The sequence below is a fragment of the Panthera tigris genome, chromosome C2 (genome assembly GCF_018350195.1).
Source record: "Panthera tigris isolate Pti1 chromosome C2, P.tigris_Pti1_mat1.1, whole genome shotgun sequence".
Taxonomy (NCBI): Eukaryota; Metazoa; Chordata; class Mammalia; order Carnivora; family Felidae; genus Panthera; species Panthera tigris.
In genome coordinates, this window is record NC_056668.1 from 76926674 (window position 1) to 76953290 (window position 26617).

General features: G+C 36.9%; 1 protein-coding gene across 1 annotated transcript; it reads right to left on the reverse strand.

The window, feature by feature from the left end:
- Positions 1–2629: 2629 nt before the first annotated feature.
- Positions 2630–24406, reverse strand: CLDN16 (claudin 16). The gene is given in 7 exon segments (XM_007083549.3): positions 2630–2763; positions 3513–3704; positions 7095–7259; positions 10521–10623; positions 24077–24211; positions 24213–24260; positions 24263–24406. Coding segments are annotated over 7 exon segments (921 nt in total).
- Positions 24407–26617: the final 2211 nt, after the last annotated feature.

Genomic DNA, 26617 nt, shown 5'->3' on the forward strand with positions numbered 1-26617 from the left:
ACAAAGACAGAGCATGAGCAGGGGAGGGGCAGGGAGAGAGGGAGACACAGAATCTGAAGCAGGCTTCAGGCTCTGAGCTGTCAGCACAGAGCTGGACACAGGGCTTGAACCCACGAACCGTGACATCATGACCTAAGCTGAAGTTGGACACTTAACTGACTGAGTCACCCAGGTGCCCCTGTTCTCCAACTTTCTGTAATGCACACATACAACGTGTATAATAACAAAAGGCTAATTTCCATTAAAAGTGTGATATTAGAAAATAGGATTTAATGGAGAGATAGGTAAATAAAATTGTCCAATTTTATAAATTTTATTTTTTCTTGTTCCAAGTAACAAGATATGACTGAATTTTAGTATCAGATACTATTTGTACATTTGGGGCTTATCTTAATTTTTCTTTCTGGGCATGTTGAGTTGCTACCATGTCAATTATTACTTCTTCACTATTTACTATTTGTGTTGTTGTCACTGTATTCTTTGTTATGCTTTATTTTGGGAAGATTCATTAAATTACAGTGAATTAGTAATAAACATTCCCAAAGGAATAAAAAAAAATGAATATTTCTCCGAGGATATACGAGACATTTTTATTGAGAAAAATTTTAAAACACTCATGAATGTCAATATTCTGAATCCTCTGAAATATTTTCTCATACAAATGAAGTCTTTGAGGAAGGAAAAATTTATCTCTCTAAAATCTAATGAGTTATTTAATTAATTTTACCCTGACTTTCCCAAGAAGAATTTCAAGAGACTTGTTAGAATATGTAAAACATGACAGACAATGTATCATAAAATAAGGATGGGAATAAAAATTTTAAAAACGAAGGTTGAGAAAGAACAACACAAAATTAATTTTAAACTGCATAGAATGACACCAATATAACAGGTAAACATGATCTACAAATAATTTTTTAAGTGTCAATTACATGGTTAATAATATCCATGAAATAAAAGTGAATCAGTTATTCTTAACCCTAAAATTAGATTAGAATTTCTCCTGAGAATACTAGTAAAGAGATACCATGTGAAGTCATGAACACCACTCTCAATGTAAATATATGTTCTAGGCTTTCATCATCTTATTTTCACATTGGTTTTAGCTTTTATTAACTTAAAATACTTCTTTTGGGGGTCTTCAGAAATTCGCAGCTAAATTTCCATTTTCCAGAGAACTACTATCTAGTTCAGTGGATAGCCTGTTAAGGTACTGCAAAAGCATTAAGTTATTCATGTGACTTACAAGAAATCAGAAAACCTGAGATTAAACTATATAACTTTAAAAACAAACCCTACCATTTAAAAAAAATGGGGGCGCCTGGGTGGCTCAGTAGGTTGAGCGGCTGACTTCCGCTCAGGTCATGATCTCGCGGTCCGTGAGTTCGAGCCCCACATCGGGCTCTGTGCTGACAGCTCAGAGCCTGGAGCCTGTTTCAGATTCTGTGTCTCCCTCTCTCTCTGACCCTCCCCCGTTCATGCTCTGTCTCTCTCTGTCTCAAAAATAAATAAACGTTAAAAAAAAATTAAAAAATAAAAAAAAATAAAAAAAATGTATGACCACAGTGTGAATATGAACAAGATGCTATTAGCAATCATTCACTAATTTCTTTACGTGTATTATTAAATACATAATTCCATTTTTTTCTCAACAAATAGACATTTTGTGAGAAAAACTGATCTTTATTTCAGTGGAGAGTTGTGAGAATTTATTTCTTCCAATCAACAAATATTTGTTAAATTTTATCATTTGTCAGATATTTTCCTGGGTGCTAAGGATCCAGTTGGTGGGAGAACACCTGAATCAGTGAATTTTAACATGGTGCATTTCTGAAACATTTTTGGATGTCCAGTACATAAATGACTGAACTCTCTGGTTTAGCTGTTGCAGCTGTGGTCTAATAATTTGGCAATATATAAGCAAACTTACAGTAGCAATAAAATAATACACAGATCTCTTATGTTGTTTACGAGGAAGACAGTGACCACTGCTCTGGTATTAATCTGACATTTGCTTTTGACATTCTAAGTATGGAGGGGACACTTCTTATCTTTCAGTTCCACCAGCAGCTGGTAGATGAAGCTGTTAATTTCTTTTTTCTATTTTAACAGAGTCAGAGTAACAGTAGGGTTTGATATACTAGTTTAAATGTGGAAAATCATCTTCAAAGTTATCAAATAACTCACTCACTTGAGAACACAAAGAATGAACCAAAAGCCAGAGAAGGAGCTAAGAGGCTGTCAATACCTTCAAAGATTAGAATCTCTGGCCTCTTTTAAAGGTTGCTTTCTGGTCTTAAAGTATCATTTTACTTGAATATCACCATGTCACAATCTCTAATAGCAATATGAAATCACAAACATTTGTATATCCTAGCAACCTTATCTGCAAATACAGGGCAAGTGTATGTGAGCATGTGCAAGAGGAGGGTAGAAAGGAGGGAGAATATGGGAATAACAGAAAAAGAGCAGTGATAGCAGAATCAAACTTCCTGATTAAGCTGAGCAATTAACTTAGTTGAACATGAGGACTAAGTAAGTGCTCCTAGATCAACCTGCTATTGTATTAACCTAAACATATTGATTGATCATTTCAGGAACATATATACACAGACTGATGTGTGGCACTTTACACTCTCGTGTCCACGGCATACATTTTGGCGGTCTCTGTCCGAGGGGCTACGTATGACTTGGCCATGGAAATAGCTGCATTTGAGTAGGCTTTCCTCATGGAATACGGATAGTTCCTTTCAGGTCCAACATCTGTTGGAAAGAGATAAATGTAGTTGTATAGAAATAATTATGATTCAGTGAACTTTGGGGAAAAATGTCATTTTACACATTCTTTTCATAAACAAACAAAAATATAAATACTTTAAGAAGGAATCATCTAAGAAGAACCCTAGAATAAAATCTAAGATTTTCATCTGGAAAGTTATTTTTAGATTAAAAGCTTAGGTACTTTCCTTCTTTTTCTCTCCTCCTTCTCTTCTGTCCTTCCTTCCTTCCTTCCTTCCTTCCTTCCTTCTTTCCTTCCTTTCTCTTTTCTTCCTTCCTTCCCTCCTTCCTTCTTTCCTGATGAGGAGATGGATTTTCTTGCTTTTTAACAATATTTTTAGAAACCCAATAGTAATACATTATATTTTTTAACAACAAATATTTGACTTGGCTCTCAGTCTACCTCTCTGTTTAACTCTAGATATAAATTTAGTAGATTAGATGAAGTTAGATATATAAGATTATGAACACATTGAAATCATCATTATATATTTAGATATTGGATACAGTTATAGATGTGTTTTTTTTCCACCCAATATACCACTTATGAGGTATGAGGCTTGAATATTGCAAATCAGTTTTCCTTGAACAACAGAAACTTCTCAAGTGTCATTTTTTATAAGAGGTAGGGATCAAGTAAGCAACATTATTTTGCACTGGTGAGAACTGTTTCTACCAGATTGGGAAGACTGATAATGGAGGCAAGTAAGTGTGCTATTTTATTTTGTTCTTACCTTTGAAGAGGTATAAGCAGCATGTCAGGACAGCACCAGCCAAAAAGCAACCCAGAGACCCAGCCATTCCAAGCCAGCAAGACCAACCAAATTTATATTGGATGCCAAGAAATATATTGTGCAAAACCAGAGAAGAACGTTCTACATAAACATCAACAGCATACCACACTGAACCAATGATTCCTGGGGCACCTGAAAGAAAGAAAAGTTGCTAAAATAATACAGGCTTTCCAAATGTAAGTTCATGGACTGCTACCCAAAATGGATGGCATCATTTAGACAGGGATAATAATCATTTGGAGGGGCAATAATAATTGCTTTCTATTTTGTGTTTCTTCCAAATTATGTATCAGTTTATACATAAAGAGAAATACAAAAATTTTAAAATGCAGTGTTCATCTGTTTGTGTAAACTTAAAATGATCATTGTGGTTTTCTTTAATTTTCCTCTCTCACATGTTATTTTGAATGCTGTGTAAAAGGAAATATGAAAAACAACAGAAAAAAAGAAAGAACACAAAATCGAAGACAAATAATACACAGCATACGTTCACTCTATTGATTTTTTAATTAAAAGTATATATCTTTAAGAATATTCTATTCTTCTCTGCCCCACCCCCTGGACCCACAATTAAAGCTGTGTCAGCTACATAATCAGCACCCATATGGAAACTATGTTTTTTGAAGTCAATAATTTTAGTCTGTTGGACTTAAAAACAAATAACTGGAGTAAAAATTGTCTTTATTTTAAAATAAATTCTTACCTACTACCCGCACACCATGAGAGAACAAACTAAGAAATTTTATTCCTTTTAAACAAAATTTAACCCCCCAAATTAGTCTATCTGACAATTTGACTGGCTTGGAATGATGCCAGTAGAGTCCGCTTGCTTTAAAGGTATAAATTGCACATCAGTGCTAAGGTGCAGGAAAAAAAAAGGTGAGGAGCTATAGGACAAAATGCTATGTGAAAATGGTGTTTCACATTCTTTTCTAGAGGGTCTGTGATATGTATTTAAGTCACCATTTCATTGCATTATTTTCCCAGTTGTTTAATGCAAGAAGTTTAAGGACAGATAATGAACACATAACCTTTAGATAACAGGGTATAAATTACCACCTATTTTCTACAATACTTCTCATCTATGGGTTTAAGATGGAAATTCCTTTTTTAAAACTTAGAAAGAGATTATATAAAATTATATATACATATAACACACATAGATACATATATATATGAAATATGCATATATTTCATTTTATACCATATGAAAATAGCATGTCATATATATTTATATATATGTATGGTGTTAGTATTTCATGTATTATATATATATTTATTATATGTAATATAATATAATTATATAATATATATCTAATTTCTTCTCTTTTTAGGTTTATTTATTTTGAGAGACGGAGTGAGTGGGGGGGCAGGGATTGGAGAGAGGGAGAAAGAGAGAGAAGTCCAAGCAGGCTCCACACCACCAGCACGGAGCCCAATGTGGGGCTCAAACTCATGAACCATGAGATTATAACCTGAACCAAAATCAAGAGGCAGAGGCTTAACTGACTGAGCCACCCAGGTACCCTTGGCATAGTAATTTCAAATGATGGTTTCAAGCCTTTGGCAATATCTGGAAATTTAATTTCATCATTTCTTCATCCATTCCTATAGGGAATTTTTCATCAACTCATATTTTAAAATTTAGCTGATTTTTATTTTTTTAAATCAAAAGTGGCATATATAGTGGTATCTCAGAAAGTATTCTGGAACAAAACTGTATGCATTAAATGGTGTTTAAATTTGTTAAATAAAACACATGGTTACATACAAAAGCTCTATGTTATCACTAGGCCAACCTAGACATGAGAATAAATGTCTTAAAAAGGAAAACTTACTAAGTTCTTATGGTTTTTTAATACAACCTAAGGATCATCAGGCCTTGACTCAATGCTTGTGTGAAAAAATTCAGGGAGGCCCCAGTTTTGACTGTGTGATGGGTTAGGCTCTCTGCTATGGGCTCACTCTGTCCACACTGGATCTTTACAACAGCAATTCAGAATAGATTTTATTGCTGGGACGTGGCCTTCTTTTGCAGATCAAGTAAAGAAGACCAGTTAAGAAACTGGCCTAAGGTCAAAAATCACACATATATATCTCCAAGTATTAAAAAAATTTAAAAAAAATTTTTAATGTTTATTTTTGAGACAGAAAGACAGACATGTGTGGGGGAGGGTCAAAGAGAGAAAGAGAGCGGGAAAGACATAATCTGAAGCAGGCTCCAGGCTCTGAGCTGTCAGCACAGAGCCCGATGTGGGGCTCAAACTCGGGAACAGCAAGATCATGACCTGAGCTGAAGTTGGATGCTTAACCCACTGAGCCACCCAGGTGCCCCTAAAAAAAATTTTTCTTAAGTAAACTCTATCCCCAACGTGGAACTCGAGTTCCCAACTCTGAGATCAAGATTGCATGCTCTACTGACTGAGCCAGCCAGACACCTCTGCAAGTATTTTTATTTCCAAAATCCCTATCCATTCATTTTATACTTCCTGGTGAAGTTATCACTTATATTTGCTTTGCTAAATTTTCACTACTACCATTAAAAAAAAAGATAGTTTCCTCTCTGGGGGTGTGCCCATTGGTTTTCAATCTTCCTGCACTTTGATCTCTTGGACAGTGTATTTTCTCCCAACTTGCATTAAGGTCTTAAGAAGACATCATATTGTGACAGAGAAAGACTAAAGTGAATTTAATGACAGAATTTAATGATGCTTTTTCATCAATAAACACCATGTAAAGTGCTTCTTGACTTGTTTATAAGTCATGCTTGATTTATTATCCTTCAGAATTCCATTTATTCATCTGCCTCTTAAGTGGAGATATAATCTGCTTATTGTTATATTTACATTCAGATGGGTTGGCACATAAGAAAACCTGACATAGGACTTGGCACAACTTAGTTGCTAAAGAATTGCTAAAGAATTGCCTACTCTTACAGTGGGTACAGGTAAGGAGATGGGACCTTGGGACTTTAGGATTTAACTTCAAGAATAATAAAAAATAAATTATTTGAAAATTTTAAACCATTATATAACTTTTTAAATGGTTAAAAATAGTTTGAGGACTTCAATAAACTTTCATCTAACATCGTAACAAAAAATTAATTATCTGATTTCACAGCTGAAGAAAGAAGGGCTGATGTGCTCCTTATTCCTTCAATCTAGAAAAGCAAGTCACATATGATGTTAAAATGAACAGCTTCACGGGGCACCTGTATAGCTTAGTCGGTTCAGTGACTGACTCTTGATTTTGGCTCAGGTCATGATCTCAGGGTCATGAGATAGAGCCCCACATTGGTCTCTGCGCTGATACTGTGGAGCCTGCTTGGGATTCTCTCTCTGCCCCTCTCTCTGCCCCTCCCCTGTTCATGTGCACATGTGCACGTGTGCTCTTCCTCTCTCTCTGGAACAAAACTTAATAATAAATAAACTTAAAAAAAATGAACTGCTTCACAACAGCATCCTCCTTCATCTCAAGACTGTAGATGAGCACCTCTACCCCCATCCCTAGTGCAGAGAGTACCTGCTATTAGTAATATGGTTCCAGCAACAAAGCAGATGCGGACTTTGATGTATGGCTCATCAGGGAGGAATTTCACACAGTGGAGACCAAGAAGCAGGGTGATAAATCCAAATCCAGCTAAAATATCTGCAGTAATCATCAACGCTCGAGTTACCACCAGCTTCACTGGAAGATCAGGGCATGTGGTTAAATCATGGTCAGAGGAAGGAAACACGTTAATGTCGAGGTATGCCAAAAAACAGATAATTACATACATTAACAAATGCCTATTGAATTAGAATTTAAATTTGCATGAACTTGGATTTTTTTTTCATAAAATGCAAAAATATCATGAGATTATCGGTATTATTATTTGTTTAAGCACTGATTATTACTTAGACTTGTCGGCCCCTAGCAAAATGCTTGGCCTATCGTGTACACTAAATACCTTTTTCCTTGTTTGTTTCTTGTTCTGGAATGAGACTTGTTCACAAGTATTATAGCTGAATACTCAATTGAAAGTAGAGTATCTATTCTGCAGAAGTTGCCCAATGAATATTTAAGAAATAAACGATCACTACAGTTGTTTGAAGTTCCATTGAAAAATATACTTAAAATAACTGGTTAAAATTTGGTACAGGAGAGCAGGATAAAATGATTCAAGATGTCTTTTGCCCGTTCAAGCTAATGGGAGCCATCTCTTCTAAAGCCATCTCTTTAGAAGGAGGAGGAGCTACAGAGCTTCTGTTATTTAGTCGAAGACTACTTCTAAAGGCCAGATCATATTCTTTTTCATCGCCTCCAGGGGTGACCCTTCTTGGCCAACATTCCATCTTAACCCTTTAATCTTGCACTGTCAACTGAGCAAATTTCAACTATGGCCAATGAGAATATGTGGTAGAAGGTCCAGGGAAGAGGGTATTAGGTAAGTAGAAGTGGAATAGTAGCAATCATCTTCTGCAGTGGAAGCATCCTCAAATGTGAAAACCTCTTGAACTGTGAGTCTCGGTTATGCTAACTTAAAAATGGGAAATTTTGTCAGAAATGGAGGGTTAATTACCTGATGTCAAAACTACTACTATTTTAGCTCGCTAATGGAAAGAAGGAATACAATTTATTCTTTTTGAGGGTATTGTAATTATGTTTTATTTTCATAGTGATGGGGGCTTCCTTGTATTTTAAATAATTCTTCTGCAGTGGTGAGATAAATTTAGGGCTGATTTAGTAACAGATTGCTTGTAAAATGTGGCCAATTTATTTAAAATAAAAAAATACCTTTATAATCCATCTAAGAGAGGGAATCAATGCATAAAATCAGCTTTTACCTAATTAATAGGTGAATATTTAAGATCTTAATATATGGCATTATTTCAAAAAATTTAGATTTATATTTCTAATTTAGGCCAAATCTAAGGCTTATTTTTCTCAAATTTCAAGAAAGAGAAAAATATGTGCCTAACTAGGCTATATATATAGAAGTGGGTCTCTTACTCAGCACCCCAAGCCAAGCAGTCCCACACTTTGGAGTGCCTTCCTTAAATATTAAGTCCCTTTTGGACCTGGGACCAACAGGGCCGGGATTGCCTTTGGATGGGACACCTTGAAATTGTGACCCTGGTTTTCCCCTCTCCAAGCCTTGATCCCACATATAGCATGATTTCTGATGCTCTGTAGAACTCCAGGACTCATGTCTATGGTGTTATCCAGCCAGCCTTATGGCCTGTCCAGTTCTAAGAGGGCAGTTCTGCAGGCAGACTGCTAATGCTAATGAACCAGGAATTTTTTTCCCAGGTATTGTCTGAGAACTGGCTGCTAGAATAATGTTAAATATTCTGACTGGAGAAAAGAGAACTCAAATTAACTATATCAACAAGAGCCCTGAAAAAAAATTTTGTCTCAGTCTGTATATCCTAGGTCCATAGGACAGTGGGAAAAGTTATCTAATTGTGATTCTATAAAAGATATCAAAGACTAAAAATAAAATTTTATAGGTAATATCCTAACTTAGAGGGCATAGTTGTTATTTTCTTAGAATACATGTAGTCTCTAAGCATATGATGGAATTTCTTAAACAAAAGTAATTACTTTTTAAGATATTATTTGAAATTAATAGGTAAGAACATATTTTAAAATGTGAGCTAGTGCAGGCAAAAGATTAAAAAAAAATATTTAAAAATACAATCAGCAGTTTTCTCTGTGCAGTAAGCTTATGAGTGATTTTCTGTTATTCTTGTATAAATGTACATAACAACATTTACAAGTTTGAAATGTTTTATCTTTTTTTTTTTTTTTCTCTGCTCCACCATAGCACCACATTTCTGGAATAGCCTAGTGTCCACATGAACTTACATTTTTATTGACCAAATCATGCTTTTTCGTGGATAGAAGTAGGTTACCACAAGGAGGGAAAAAGAGAAAGAATTAAGAAGTTTCAAAAAAAAAAATGAAATATAGGCTTTATGAATTAGGTTAAAAAAAAAAAACTCAAATCCTAAATAGCAGAAGAAGATATTTTAGAGCACTGCTCCTTTTAAGTGCTTATCCCTGGACTGAAATAGCTGTCCAGGGGAAAAGTCACATTCCAAGCATTTGCTTTTCATTTATCTTCAGAAAAAAAGTTGCCAGGCTCTACCATACCCCATCTGCTTTGAAGGAGACCAAAACCAATTAGCTTTAACAACAGCACCAGTATTTCTTGGCATGATTCAATGTTCTAAATAAATAAATATCTGCTGTGGAGAAAAACTGAGAGAATCAATGATAACATTTTTTCATCTATGAAATCTCTTTATTCATAGAAATATGGACCTTGTTAACACCTAATTAAAATTTAAAGCTAAAGGTTAGGAAAAAGAAGGAGCTGGCTTTACTATTTCTGTTAATTGTGTGTCATATGTATTGATTCTTTTCATTCCCTGATCCTATAATCTGTGTGTCTCTCTTTGCTTATCTCCATGTCTGTTTTTCTCTTTGTCTCTGCCCCCTCTGTTTCCACCTTCTCTCTTTCTCAGCAACTCTCTCAATGAATTAATGTCAACTTCCTATTTGACTTACATCACAGCTAAAAGACATCTCTGAAATGGTTTTCATCTAATGTGTCAATTCTAATCCTCCAGTAACCACAACCTGAAGAATTCATCTCAATTTAAAAAGTGTTTACTTTAAGTCTACTGTGTGTAAGACACTCTGCCAGGTATTTGGGGGGAGGGGGCAGAGATGAAGAAGTTAATATTTTTACCTTAAAAGAATGTATACAACATGGAAAAAGGTAAAATATGCCCAATGTGTTTCAATTCACGTTTCTGAACTTTTTATGGAAACATTTAAAATGAGACAGAACTTTACCATAGTTCTGGAGACACACACACACACACACACACACACACACACAATGAAAACCTGTTTGGGATCCCTCCCTGGCAAGGGGGTTGTCTAAGGCATACATACAGGGGTGTTCGGCAAGGATAGAATCATACTCGTCACAGGTGCGAATCCCATCAAAAACGTTCGTGACACACTCCCACCAGAGGCCTCGGCATTTGGTGCTCACCTAGATGTTGGGAGAAGACACTGTGTGAAACAACTCATGCAGGCACACTCTAGTTCCCCTGGATCAAAGGAAGACCTCGGCTGTTGTGCGTTTGATAGTAAAGTACATTGGTTGCAAGCGTGATCAGAATTTCATTTACAACAAACACAATGTGTTTTATAGTATTTTCCCTTAAGCACTAACAACTAAAGGCTTTCTCCACCAGGAAATGAATTCACTTCCTGATGGGGTGGGGAGGGGGGGCAGTGGTACCTAACTAGATAAAGTCTTCATTACATATAGGCAAATGTCTATGGCTGGTTCGATCGTGGAGTCATGGTTTCACATGGAGACAATTTATGTCACTTTTCCTCTGCTGACATTTTTCATCAAAAATAAATAAATAAATAAATAAATAAATAAATAAAACAATAAATGCTAACTCTTGACGTCCTGAGTCTATTAAGAATGTACATTAATTTTTCACCCCGATAAACACTGAGTCCCATGAAGAAAGGCATTATTGTATATGAAGTTCACAATTTTACAATAATTGCCAAAGAATGCCATACCTCAGAACAGCAACAAATAAAATATAAAGACCCACAGCTTCTTCCTCTTTGCTCCACTGACACATTACAAATGTTCCAGCTATGATATGAATGTGAACGAACTGAGCATTAATGTCATAGAACCTGACAGCTGGAAACCACTTTTACTTAGAATCATAGTGCAGATGATTCTAAGTGTCCACCTAGAGCTAAAAGATACCAGTGCCCAGAGCCATTCCATGTTTTATCTGTAAGCTGCACGTCACAAAAGATTTCCTAAAATTGTAAACATGCCAATGGGAAATAGTTTCAAGTATTCTTGACACAGCTCATGCATATGGAACAGAGCTAATATGATTGTTTGTCCTGATTCAATTACAGATTCACATTACCTTGGGATTCTGGGAATAGTTTAGTAAAATTTAACCAAGAATTATCTTGGAAAATAAAAACTTATTTTTTTTTCCTTAAAGAAAGACTAAATAACAATGTGGGAAGAGAAATGCCAAAGCGGGGAGATTAAAATTGGTGTGAAGAAGAAAGGAAGGGACGTAAAACCCTTTGATCTGCAAAAGGAAACCGTATCAGGGAATGTTTGTGCTTTGAAGCTTTGCTTGGTGCTCTACCTTGCAGCTGTATTGTGTGCCAAATAAAACTTTACTGCTTGTTCTTCCACTACAAATGTCAATGCTGTACTTCTATTGTCCTTTTATAGGTAAAATACACATAATCAGTAATAATAAATCTATATTGAGTCCATACTGTGAAGCAGTTACTATTTAAGTATATTATTATCCCATTTATTCCTTAACTGCTCCTGTGAGACATCAATTACTATCAGCTATTTTACAAATAAGGAGAATGAGGAATATAAAAGGTAAGTGATAACCCCAAGCAAGCATAGTTCACAAATACGGCAATCTGTGTGCTTGTTCTTAAGCACCGCAGTATACTTAAAACCCATTTTAAGAAATTCCAAATCCGTTTCAGGCTAGAGTACTCCAGCACTGAAAATGAGAAGATAGCTTGGGGTGAAGGGTTATAAACCCTAACTTTAATCTTGTCCTATGACTATTATTCTACAAACCTTCACTTTGGCTTGCTCTTCCTAAGGTTAAAACTGAAGGGATGTTTGGGGGATATTATCTGCCTTAGGAATTGCAATAACCAAAAATTTAACACAGATCTACCTTGTGAAAGTTAACATACCAATTTTTTAATGATGGATGTGAGCATCTCAAGTTAGATATGCATGCAATTTAAGCTGCCACTAAAAAAGTATAGACTTTAAATCTAAGTTGATACTTTTTAAATGTGTTGTATCTTTGGGCAAGATCTTACCTTTTTTTGAGCCTCAATCTTCTTATCTGCGTAAAGGAGATAGTGCTAGGATAGTTATAAGAATTAAAAAATTACAAACACACAATATAAATGATTTGCTCATAAGTGATCTTAGTAAAGTACTTAAACATCGTAACAACCTGAGTAGTGACAGTGTTCAACATTGCTAACTAACCACAATCAAAGTGAAGAAGGGTAGGTATGATGGGTTGAATTATGCCCCCTCCCTCACTTCTCCCACCAAAGATCTGTCCAAGTCCTAATCCCCAGAACCTATGGATGTATGGATGTTATCTTTTTTGGAAAAAGGGACTTTGCATATGGCCAACTAATCTTTGACAAAGCAGGAAAGAATATCCAATGGAAAAAAGACAGTCTCTAACAAATGGTGCTGGGAGAACTGGATAGCAACATGCAGAAGAATGAAACTAGACCACTTTCTTACACTATTCACAAAAACAAACTCAAAATGGATAAAGGACCTGAATGTGAGGCAGGAAACCATCAAAAAACCCTAGAGGAGAAGCAGGAAAAAACCTCTCTGACCTCAGCCGCAGCAATTTCTTACCTGACATATCCCCAAAGGCAAGGGAATTAAAAGCAAAAATGAACTATTGGGACCTCATGAAGATAAAAAGCTTCTGCACTGCAAAGGAAACAATCAACAAAACCAACGGAGTGGGAAATGCCAACTAAAAGGCATCCAACGGAATGGGAAATGATATTTGCAAATGACATATCAGATAAGGGCTAGTATCCAAAATCTGTAAACAACTCACCAAACTCCATACCCAAAAAACAAATAATCCAATGAAGAAATGGGCAGAAAACATGAATAGACACTTCTCTAAAGAAGACATCCAGATGACCAACAGGCACATGAAAAGATGCTCAACGTCGCTCCTCATCAGGGAAATACAAATCAAAACCACACTCAAATACCACCTCATGCCAGTCAGAGTGGCTCAAATGAACAAATCAGGGGACTATAGATGCTGGCGAGGATGTGGAGAAACAGGAACCCTCTTGCACTGTTGGTGAGAATGCAAACTGGTGCAGATGCTCTGGAAAACAGTGTAGAGGTTCCTTAAAAAATTAAAAATAGATCTACCCTATGACCCAGCAATAGCACTGCTAGGAATTTACCCAAGGGATACAGGAGTACTGATGCATAGGGGCACTTATACCCCAATGTTTATAGCAGCACTCTCAACAATAGCCAAATTATGGAAAGAGCGTAAATGTCCATCAACTGATGAATGCATAAAGAAATTGTGGTTTATATACACAATGGAGTACTACGTGGCAATGAGAAAGAATGAAATATGGCCCTTTGTAGCAACATGGATGGAACTGGAGAGGGTGATGCTAAGTGAAATAAGCCATACAGAGAAAGACAGATACCATATGTTGTCACTCCTATGTGGATCCTGAGAAACTTGATAGAAGGCCATGGGGGAGGGGAAGGAAAAAAAAAAAAAAAGAGGCTAGAGAGGGAGGGAGCCAAAACATAACAGATTCTTAAAAACTGAGAACAAACTGAGGGTTGATGGGGGTTGGGAGGGAGGGGAGGGTGGGTGATGGGTATTGAGGAGGGCACCTATTGGGATGAGCACTGGGTGTTTTATGGAAACCAATTTGACAATAAATTTCATATTTAAAAAAAAAGGAAAAAGGGACTTTGCATATGTAGTGAAGTTACGGATCTTGAGGTAATGAGATCATCTTGGATTACCAGGGTGGGCCCCAAATTTAATGCCAAGTGCTTTAATGAGAGACACGTAGAGAAGAAGGTACTATGACCAGAGAGGCAGAGATTGAAGTGATGTGGCTGTAAATCAAGGAATGGAGTAGTGACCAGAAGCCAGAAGAGGAGAGGAACAGATTCTCCCCTAGAGCCTTCAGAGGGGGCACAGCCTTGTCAACACCTTGATTTCAAACTTGTAACCTCCAGAACTGCAACAGAATAAATTTCTCTTGTGTTAAGCCACCAAATTGTGGTAATTTGTTATGGCAGCCCTAGGAGACAAATACAGTAGAGATGATTGGTACAGAACTGTTATACTGAAATAGAAAACAGGACTTCTCATAGCTTATTCCTGTTCAGTCCCTCAATTAACAAGAACATACTGGATCCAGTTTATACCAACTAGAGCTAGGTTATACGGATTTGAAGTCACTGTTCCATAATTAGACAGTGACTGTCCATAATTCCTGCTGTCTAACATAGCCCCATTAAAACAAACAAACAAACATTCCTACTGTGGTATTTCTTTTTATATATGAGGTTATTTAGAAAGGAACCTGAGATATATATGTAGGAAACTCATTTTACACTAAAAAAGAGTCTCTTGGCAAAATAATCCAGCAGTGGTGTCATTTTCAAGGCTATTGATCATTTACCTGCAATGACCATATTTAGAAAAGCAATGAGCTCATTAGAGGAAACAGGAATCTAATTTCATTAGGTATTAATGCTCAGGGGCACACTATTAGATTGCTTGGTATTCACACTCGGTTAAGGTACGTGAGAATAGTGGCTGTAATTAACTAAACTTCTGTGTTAATATAGCACTTACTGGAGACACCCTTAAAGGTGCCTTTGTGCACAAAGACAAGGTTAAAATTTTTTATGGTATTTATCATATTTAGGGAAGCCCTCCTTGGTTCTAATATATAATCTTCACTTACTTATTCCTGTGTTATACAGAGGCTTATTAAGAACTCTCTCAAAGGCAAGTAAATCTAAATTCTTAAAAGTTTTAAGACAAGGTTCTGTTTAAAAAGGAGACTGATGCTTCAAATATTATGATTAACCTTTCTTAAAGGGCAAAAATGCAAAATGTTAACTAATAATTCTTATCTTGCAAGGTCATTCAAAATAGAAGATTGCAGTTTTAAGCTTACTCTTTTAACATGCAATTTATACATTAATAAATACAGATAATGATACTAGAGGGATTTCTATATTATTTCAATGAATATCTGTCCTGACGTGAGGAGATTATCTCCTAAATGGGGAGAACTCAGTTTATCCAAGATGTAACAATAAAAGCACAAGTCATAAACATGAGGCTGGCATAAATCTCTTAATATTATTTCATTACAATAGTAAAACAGAGATCTTATAGAACAGTCCATATTTCTGCTTTCCTTTGGCAACTTAGTCATGCTGGCCACCTGGACTCCTCAGTCCCACATAACAATGATTAGCGCCAAGGGACTGGCTGCTTCCTTTAGATGGGGCTTGTACTCACAGTTTTCCTCCTCCTCCCTCCTCCCCCAATCTGCCTCTCTCAAGGATGTTGGTTACCTGGTTCCTAACAGCATTTAACTTTCTCACTCCTTGTGTATAATAATGAGAATGACTCCCTTTGCCTTCAATTTGTCAAATTTCTACCTATCCTTCAAATGGCACTTCAAAGATACTCCTTCTTCCAAGAAGTTCTCCCAGTTTCTCCAGCTAGGGTTAATTTATTCCTAGATCATACCATAATCTGTCCATATTTTCTATAGTATTTACAATATTGCATTACTATTCTTCTGTGCATTTGCAGACATCTGTCTCCCAAGTCTGTCTGTTGTCCTCTTTCAAACTATATTCATTGAAGATCTGCCATGTGCCAGTCAACAGACTAACAAAATGCTGGGGATAAAGCAAAGCCCAAGAAAGGTATGGCACCTCGCTTCAAGGAGCTTACAGACCCTCCTGCTTGGAACATAATGGATGCTCAAAAGATGTTTATTAAGAAAAAAAAAATTGGTCACTTTTTCTTTCTTTTTTTTTGAATCTTTATTTCCTTTGAGAGAGAGACAGAGACAGAGACAGAGTGCGAGCAGGGGAGGGGCAGAGAGAATCCGAAGCAGGTTCCAGGCTCTGAGCTGTCAGCACACAGCCTGATGCGGGCTCCAAATCACGAAAGCAAGCTCATGACCTGAGCCAAAGTCAGAAGCCCAACCGACTGAGCCACCCAGGCGCCCTGGTCACTTTTTAAAATTCACATTAACTATCTGTCTTTAGATAATGGTTACTGATACACTCTATGCACAACTGGTGCTTAATATATGCTTCTGACTTGACTGAATGGATAAAACAGCTGAATCTGGGAGTCAAAGAATTATGATTTAGACTATAGAGTTAACACTGATTTATTTTCAGGCTGGACCCTATCTACTCGACCAGCTCTGGGAAGTAAGTGTTTACCACAGGACACGGGATGAGCAGGATACCACTCAGAAAATTCTTTAGGACACCATACTGACCACGTCTCTTCCCTGTTGAATTTATAGTATCCTAAATTAGTTCCTTAATCCTGGGATTTCCTATTCCCATCTCTTTAGCAACTTCCCATTAAGGCTTCTCTACCCTTGTCTTTGCCATTTTTTTTTTCCTTGTCACTCTGGAAATATTTACAGACAGCAACATATAATTTTGCCTGCCTTGTCTTGTTTCCTGTAGTACTGGATGTGTTTGTCTTGCCTCCATGTATTTTATATATCTTTTGGGAATTAGAGAAACTTAAAAATATTTTAATTAATCGGCATTTATTTTTCTTCCAGCTGTGTGGGGAAAAATATATTTATATACTCAATAGTTTGAATAAATATGTATTGTTGGCTGGCCACTATAAAATAAGATTTTTCTTTGTCAATGCTCATTAAGTTATAAGTGCATATGCACTGAGATGTGTGTGTAAATATAATACATAGAGAGAGAAGTATGCAAAACCCAAAAGAAAAGTAGAATAAGCCATGAAGATGTACTATTTTAAAAACCACCTTGCACACACCTATTATAGGAATTTATGCTTTTCACACCACTTTACCATTCTTGTGTTAATGTTCTTTAATACGGAAGATACAACTTAGCTGTTACCAGTATTTACTTAAATATACTCATTAAGATGCAAAACCTTAATAATTCCATAGTAAATAACATACTTTACTACTAATACTTGAGACAATTCCAATTTTAACATGAAATGCATTTGAGTTTTTTTATACCAGGATTCTGAACTTTTCATTTTAATATTTTATATTATTGGGACACTTGGGTAGCTTAGTCACTTGAGTGTATGACTCCCGATTTTGGCTTAGGTCATGATTCCAGGGTCCTGGGATCAAGTTCTATGTAGGGATAAATGCTGAGCATGGATCCTGCTTAAGATTCTCTCTCCCTTTCTATCTCTCCCTCTGCCCCTCTTCCCCACTCATGCTCTCTCTCTCTCAAATATATATATATATATATATATATATATATATATATATATAACTATCCCAAGGTCTAAAAGAACTCAAAACAGTCATTTATAAAGGTAAAGAAGCAAGATTAAAGTAAGCATAATAGATGTTACCTTTCCTTTCCTCTCCATTTATGTGCCACGAGTTATTTGCTGAAATACATTTGGTTTAGTTCTGCCTGTTTATTTGTGGGAGGCTGGCTAAAAGTAAAAATGGCAAGAACGAGATAATACTTACTTAGTAGGTAAAATGGTCTTCATGGTTATATTACCTAATTTACATATTTGAACTAAACATTTCTATTTTTTTAAGTTTATTTATTTATTTTGAGAGAGAGACAGAGTGCACGAGTGAGAGAGGGGCAGAGAGAGAGGGAGAGAGAATCCTAAGTAGGCTCTGCTCTGTCAGCTCAGAGCCTGATGTGGGGCTCAGATTCACGAATCATGAGATCATGAACCCAGCTGAAAACAAGAGCCAGACACTTACCCGACTGAAGCATCCAGGCACCCCTAAATATATCAGTTTTAACATTTATTGTTTAATTTATTTAAATCACACATTTAATCATCTTAGAATGCTTATGAAAGCATGGCATCCTAACTTTGCAATGACTACTGCATCGGTTGTGACAGGTCAGTGTTTGCTGAGTGAATGGTAATAAAATATTAGTTTACTTTTTCCTCTCTTCTTTTCTTCATTTCTGTCTTTATTTAAAGCACCAGGCAGAAAAAGCTATATTCTCTGGACCAGAATACACTCTTCACCAACCTTATTGTACATCCCAGGGAATTAGATTTTTATTCCTGCCTTTTTAAAAAAAGGGACGAAATCCATATCTTCAACAATTTTAAATTGTACTAAGATTAAAAAGCCTTGCCTAGAAAATGGTGGTGGTCTCCCCACAGAGATACTTTTCATTTATGGCTCAATGTGTGATTTCCAAAGATCACATCGCATTATATTCATTCTTTTCATAAACATGCCAAGTATCTTAATAGATGCACCCTGTCAGTTCATGTGAATCATGAGTTTCCATGATGTGGAAATTAGTGTGAAGAGGAGGAGATCATGAGATGAACAAGAGAATATTTGTAGCCGCCAATGTCTGCTGAATGAGTTTGCAATGAGTCGGGAAAGTAAAACCAGTATATATATATATATACATACATATATATATATATATAATCAGAGTACATGCAGGTATGATAATTTTAATATTTATTTTATATCCAAAACAACTGCGGCATCATTAATGTAATTAGAAATCCCAGGGAAGAACCTGATCATGGGGATAAAATAAATCCAAATGTGAGAAACCTTCATTTGAAGTAATAAAATTTTAATCATAATCGTGCTTGGTGTATAGCAAATTCTCAGTAAATAATTAACGCAAGATTAACTGAAAACGGATTAATCTTGTGAAAACATTCTTTCCCTCTGATAATTGAAAGAACTTTGCCAAGAAACTACTTTTTTTTATTTAAGTGTGGTATATGAAGAATTTCATATCTTCTAATATAGTTAACAAACTAATAATAATAATTCAGTTCATTTTTCTTTTTAAAATGCATTTAATAGGTAACTTATGCTACTTTGTCTCTATTGTTTGCTCTTATTCCCTGGTTAGATAAAAAGGAAACAGTCATAAGTATAAAAATGGGCAAACCACAGCTCAGAGAAGTGAACAAAATTTCTCCAAGAGAATCAATAGCTAACACAGGGATAGAACTTAAATCTCATATCTCTCCCTTCAGTGAACATTATACAAAATGTCATCTTCTCCTCCAGAACAAAAACAAAACAATAAACTGCAAATAGACAATAATATATCTCTCGTTTATTGACTGATTTGTATTTGCCCAGGACTGTGGTAAATGCTTTAGGACAAGCTCACAAGCTTAATCCTCACAAGGCACTTATTACATTATTATCCTCCCTTTACAGAAGAAAAAATGTGCTTTACAGCAATTTAAATGTCTGCTATTTAAAAGCATACAGGTATTGCCTGGGAGTGTGGGATTTAATCTAGGGTCCTCTCACATCAAGTCCAACCTGTGAACTTTCCCACTAGAAAGCATTTCACTCCTGGCCCCCTCGAGGTGCTGTATAAAAATCTCAGTGAGGAAAAAATAGTGGGATGGTCCAGGGACATTGCTGCTTAATGACTTCTGTACAGAGACTCATTTTCCTCCATTTGAGCTCTTGGTGAGTGACTCCACCATTCCTCTAATTGCTTAAAAACAGTAAAGTGGATTTCAACCTTGGCTTGTCCCTTGAATCAGCTCCTTTCTCCACATGCACTTATTAATCCTATCCATTCAAGTTCTTTAGAGCTTCCCATATCTTCACGTCTCTCTATGCTTGCTGCCTCACTAGTTCAAGCCATCAATGTTTCCCTCCTGTTCTACGGCAAAGACCTCCCAATTAGTCTCCTACATTTCCTTCTATTCATTCTAACCTTTCCCCATAAGTAGCCACAACAATTGATATTTGTAAAACACATGTGCATATTTGTTTACAGTGAAACACCTTTCACTACAGTGTAAGATCTATATTTTACTTGAACACAAAGCCTTTGATGACCAAGCTCCTATAGTCTCCTACCTACATTGGAAATTCTTACCATGCTGACATAGTCCAAAGACACATATATTACTCTCATACCTGGATCACTGCCCATACTATTTCCTGTGCTTGCAATACTCTCTACTTCTTCCTTACTCACCTGTCCTTAGGTCCTATGCTAGGTGTTTCTTCTGGGGTGACTTTACTCATTCTCTAAGATTGGGTGAGCCAATCACTCAGAGTTATTTGTTATCATGGTGCTTGTCACACCGTATGGCAACTTTCAGTTTACTTGCCCATAACTCCCAGTAATGTTGGGACAACCCAAGGTAGATCCAGGTCACATATTCCTTCCAAACCTGTTCGCACGGCAACCCCAGGGGACAGAGGTATCAGACAGTATTTGTGGAATGAAAGAAGATAGAAAGAAAATAATAAAGGGAGAGAGAGAGAGGGAAGGAAACAGAGATGAGGGGGAAATTATGGGAAGGAAAAAGAATAAGTAAGGAGAGGAAGAGCATAAGGGGTAGAAGAGGGAAGAAAGGAGACAGGGAAAAAAGGAGAATGGAAGTATCGAGAAAAAGAGGGTGGAGGGAAGGACAAGAAGAAATAAGTAATGAGGAATGGAGTAATATGGAAGGAAGAACATAGGAAGTAACAGAGAAACAGAGAAGGTTTGCATTAGATTCCAGATGGAAGTTTCTGGGGAGACTGTAGACACCATGGGTCCTTCAGTGAGTGGCCATGACTTTGGGATCACAGACAGTCATAGTCAAGGAGTCCTTGTGTTAAACAACATGAAGACTGAGGAAGGATCTTAAAACTATGGAGTTTACTTCATCTTCTAATTGAAGAAACTGAGCTAATTGAAGACAGAGCTGGGGCTTGCTCAATGGAAGACAGGTAAGATGCGAACACAGGCTGGAATAATCTCGAAGCCCTAGATCTTTCCACCGCATCAGTCCTCCCAGAGACACAGGAATCAGTAATGAAGGAGCAGGGTCCCTGGTCCCTGGTTTGGAGCTGTGCACTGTGCCATCCGTGTGCCATTTCTTTTCTCCTAACATTTTTACTTAATGCAAAGAACTTTCTTCAACGGAGGCATGAGTAAGGCAAAATAATGTTTTATACTATTTTGAGTATGCTGTAGTAAGACAAAAGAGTATTTGAGCTCTTTCTGCCTTGTGCTCCCGGTTATTCATCTTAATCCTCTAACAAGCCTTGAGTTTTTACTCATTCTGTACTTTTGCCGTGTATCCTCTCGTCTAGAAGGCCCCTGCTGCCATTTCTACCTTTTGAAGTCCTTTTGGAGGCTTTGCTCAAATGCCTTTTCCTCCCTGAGGCCAGCTTCAATGTCCTCAACAGGAAATAATCATTCTATCTTCTTTGCTTCAATGGTATATTGTTCATTTCTTTCTCAAATATGAACTGGCCTATGCCTTTCATTATAGTTCCATGTGTATCTTTTTTCTCTACTAAATGTCCACTCCTAGAAGGCATGACCCATTCCCGCTTTATCTTTGCCTCCCCTAGGAAGATTAGCCCAGTACTTTTTATATGTCATACATTCCATGTTTGTTACGTTGAATTGAACTGTTGAATCCATTTTCCAGTTTCCATCTCCATCGCTCTAGAAGATTAACAAAGCCAACAAAGCTAAAAATTCATAATACTCCTTTTTGCTTAAATACTGCACAGGTGGGTTTTTTAAAAGCGCTTTTACTGTGTTGACTTTTGTCCAATAGTTGTTTAAAGTGAGCTGCTCATGTGGACCAAAAATGATACATACATAAGGAAGGAAGCAAGGAGCAAGAGTAACAGACTTGAGTCAGTGGGTATCAGAACACTGAAATCTGTGGATAATTGTATGTCTTCATATATTGGCCAACTGAAGGAGGAATTATTACAAGAGGTCCCTGTCGCATTGAAAATACTGACAAATAGAGATTGTTGGAGAGCAGAAGCCTCATTTGTTACAGTATTTCTTTTAATGTGGAAGCGTCTTGGAGAATGTTTGCATAGTATGTTTCAAATATGGGAAATAAGAAAGAAGCTAAGAAATACTAACTCTTGTCCAAGGTTAGCAAGGATTTACTCGAGGTGAATAACCTGGACTGCTCATACCATTCATTTTAACTAGAAGTGTTCTTGCACAGAGCAGATGGCAAATTGGTTGGATGTACTGAGATACAAGCAAGAAAATGCTTTAAATGCCGGGACTCTCAATCTCCCTCAGCAAGGTCTGACCCTTCCTAAACTTCCATTCTTGCCAAGTGAAGTTAGTATTTCTGTCGGCTTAAGCAGAAAGATTTTCAAATTGTTTCAGAAAATATTTTAACAGTGCTTTTAGATGAGATTTTGCATATTTTTCAAAAATAATTTTGTGTGTGCTAGAGTCCAATATATTTCTAAATTAATCTCCTACTACTGGCAGTCTGGATTCTGGGGAGCTGATGGCAGCAGACATTTTTATCTGCACTTTTCTCTTAGCACTGTTCAAAAGGCATTCTTTTTTTCATTCACCACTTACATGCGAGGCCAGATAAAATACATCACTGGACTCACATATAGCACACATCCTTTGCAGTATTTCAATTCTATCACAATTTTCAGGCACATAATTTTCTAGCTCTAAAGAAGTATTTATAACTCTGTTGGTTTTGAAATGCCATGTAGAAGTCAGAGGAAAATTAAAAGCTAAATATAAATAAATAAATAAATAAATAAATAAAGCAAGCCAAAATAATACACAGCAGAATAGAAAGGTCATTACTTTCTGTTTCTAACTGTAACATGAGAGTCTAATAAATAAAATTAGGAGAAAAAAATATATAAACTAGCTCTTGGGTATCTTTCCTAAACTTCATAGAGGTGATATTATAGCGTTTGTTAGAACAAATTGTTCCCCTCAGGATATAAGTAAGAGAGTAGAATGGGTTGCTGCATAGTCATTGAGTTCCTGATATATTGTTTCTTTTCTTACCTACTTTTTCTGAAACCTCACTAATGAATAGTAGCTGATTTTGAAGATTTGATTTTTAATCAGTTCTACCTTCCTCACATTCCTATAGCCGCAGGAAATTACTGTAAATTTCAAAATGGTTTCTTTCTGAGCTTCTCCAGTAAGAAAAATAAAATCTGCAAATGTGAACCACTCACTCATTTGTGTTAACAGTTGGCTTCCAAGAGCAACTTATTTTTGAGAGTTTCTTAAATCCATATCTGTCCCCCATACTTTGGGACCCACTGGAAAGATTTGTTCTTCCTCTCGCTCCTACTTGGAAGCACCTTAAAATAACAATTCCTCTTATGTAGGAAATGGGTAGGTTTTTATACACCTTGAGCTTGATTACTCAGTTTCTTAGATTATCACTCTAAGAGAGGCCAGTCATAATGCTGTCATCCAAATTAGAAAATGATTATGAGAAAGGCTGTCACTGGAATGTTATTATAATTTAGTATAAGCAGCAGTGGAAGAGGTGAGTTTCTAGAAGACTCAGTGGCAGGGATTATGTAGTTACACTTATGGGAATTTATCCTTAAGAAAAAAGAGGGATTATCCAGTTACCTCATCTATATAATGGGATAATAACAATGACTACCTCATAGATCAGCTGTGAGGATTAAATGAGCTAACATAAGACTCAGTAAGTAGTAAGGAGTAAGTCCATCCATGTTGGCTATTATTTCTATCCCCAGTAAGCATCCTGAGACAGCGGGGCTGAGAGAAAATTTGGACAGGCTTGGGTCAGGAAAAGAAGGTGCTGACTTCTTACCTCCAGGGAATCGTCAGCATTCACCATCCAACAGTCTGTCCAGGTGGCCACAACCAAGAACCCAGTAGAGAAAAAGGCAAAGAAGCAGGCGGCGTACTGAAGAAGATCCCTCATTTTAGCAAGCAGCCTGTCTGGAAGGGACACATGGGCAGCTGCGAGCCCTGGGCCCACTCAGGTGGCTGGAACGTTGTCAGTCTTCTGAGCTTCTGGTACCTGGGGATGTGAAAATACCGGTCTTTTACTTTTCCTCACACCCCACCGCAGACGTCTTAAGTTGTGGTAAGAGTAACGCGAACAGGCTGTAACCCACAGAGGGGTCCTGGAGGTCATTATCCAAAGCAACCAGCCTCCAATCAGAAGCCAGGTCAGTGAAAGGGCTGAGTGTGTTTTGGGTGGGGGAGAAAAGGCACTGTGGTAACATTTTCGGGCCAGACTGTGGGCTAATGTGAGGTGATGGTCACCCGAGGCACGTGCCAGCGCCAAGATGGAGAGAAGAAGGGTCACACCCCATGCTGACGCCTGTAAACCGATCTTTCTCAGGCCCTCCAGGGAAAGTGAGCTATTCTCCTCCCCCTCAGTAAGGAGGCTACACGGTTGACTGAGTGCTCTTTTATTATGAGGACTATTTTAATATTCGTTGACTACCTTGGACAGACAGGCCACTGGTGAAACTATGCTAAACAAGTGTTTGCTCAAGGGAGTTTGCATTCCACAGTGTTGGGCAGAACAGCTCCTTGAAGGGTTTCCAGCACCCTCGCCCCAGGTGGAGTCACAGTTCCTAAACTTCTGGCACCACAGAGTGAGAAGGCGTGTGCAGTTTCATCGTCAGTTCTGTGTGTAAATCCTTGCTCTGAAGCTTATAGGCGGAGGGCACTTGGGCTGTGGGTTCTGGAAAACTGGAGGTACTAATGCCATCTTCATGAGACATTTGTGAGAATTGTCTGATATTGTGTCTGTATATCATTTAGGACAGTGTCCCAACAAAAGTAGTTAAGTGGCAAATATTAACATGACCAAGAAGTCCTTATATGATTACTTTTCTCCCATATATTCCTGACTGAATGCATGTCAAAAAAAAGCAAACGAACGAACAAAAACACCTGTTTATGTTAGGGAAAAACATTTTAAAAAAGTTTTTGATATAGCATATACAACTGGAGCTTCACTTTTATCTGAATGGATAGTTTTATTGGGTAAAAATATTCCATAACCAGTAGTCTTTTTAAAATACCTAGAAGAGCATACACACACCCATTTTATCATAATCAGATAGACTTCTCTAAACTAAAACACAACACTTAAGTGTAATAATAAAAACTATATTACGTGGTTCTTAATCCAAGAGAGAGAATACAAAAGGGGTGAGATAGAAAAAGAAGAGGGTGGTGAGGAACAGGAAAAGAATTACAAATAGGTCATTACTTTGGGAAGACTCAGCTACTAAGATAGTTATTTTAGGAATGGCTCAAGGAAGGATTACCTTTTTTCCAACTTAAAAATGATTGGGTTATACTATTTAGGGTAAAAGGCTAAAATCAGTATTGATACAATATCCTTCAAGGATATATTAAAATAATAACTAATAACTTTTTATAACTGAAACTTGTTATTTTCTCATTTTAATTCATTTGTGTTCAAATATATAAAAATGTAAATTTAAAGTTAAGAGTAAATGCATAAGTTTATGTAAAACCCTATGTGGAAGATAAACTTAACTGTCACCATAAATGAGGATACATATGTTAGAGGTAGTTACTGTTAGTTTGTAAGTTGCACTCGAGATGCTTTCAATTTTACTAATTTTACTGACTTATTTTACTTAACAATTGGGAAAAATAATGCTTATTGTTTGCAGTGTTCATTCAAGAATGGAATTATCTATGGTGTAAGGCAGCCACAATGCATACATACTATTTTGCTGAGTCACAATTGAATCTTTCCCTGTGCCCTAAAATCTAAAACGTTCATGCTCTATTGGTCTGGGAGAGGAAACCCATTCCAAAAGCACACAACCCGTTACAGGAAAAATCCCGGACTTAGCAGCTAGCTTTCCACCTAGGGACCTTTCACAATGAACTATTCCCGCTAACAGTGCACCCAGGGCAATGGTTCTAAAACTTCAGTGCACACTGGAATTTCCAAAGCCACTTGTTACAAATGCAGAAGTGGGAGCTCCACCCTCAAAGATTTGAATTCAGGAAATTGGGAGTGGAGGCCACGTGTTCAGATTTTACAAATGTCTTGTTTAAAATTCTGATTCTGAAACAGATGACCACACTTTGAGAGACTGAGAAGAAAAGAAAATCAGAATTAAAACCAGCATACTATTTTTCATAGTCATATATTATAGACCGCAAAGCCATGGGAGGGGAGATGTGAGAATTGCATCTTTGGTACAAACACTTCCCTATTGATAACCAATAGCAGGTCCCAGATCCAGATATAAGAGCTTAACAGAGAAGATCAAGAAAGAGAGAAAACGCTGAGCACATGCATGCATTCTACATGCAAACACAAACATGTACACGTGTATCTTGGGAA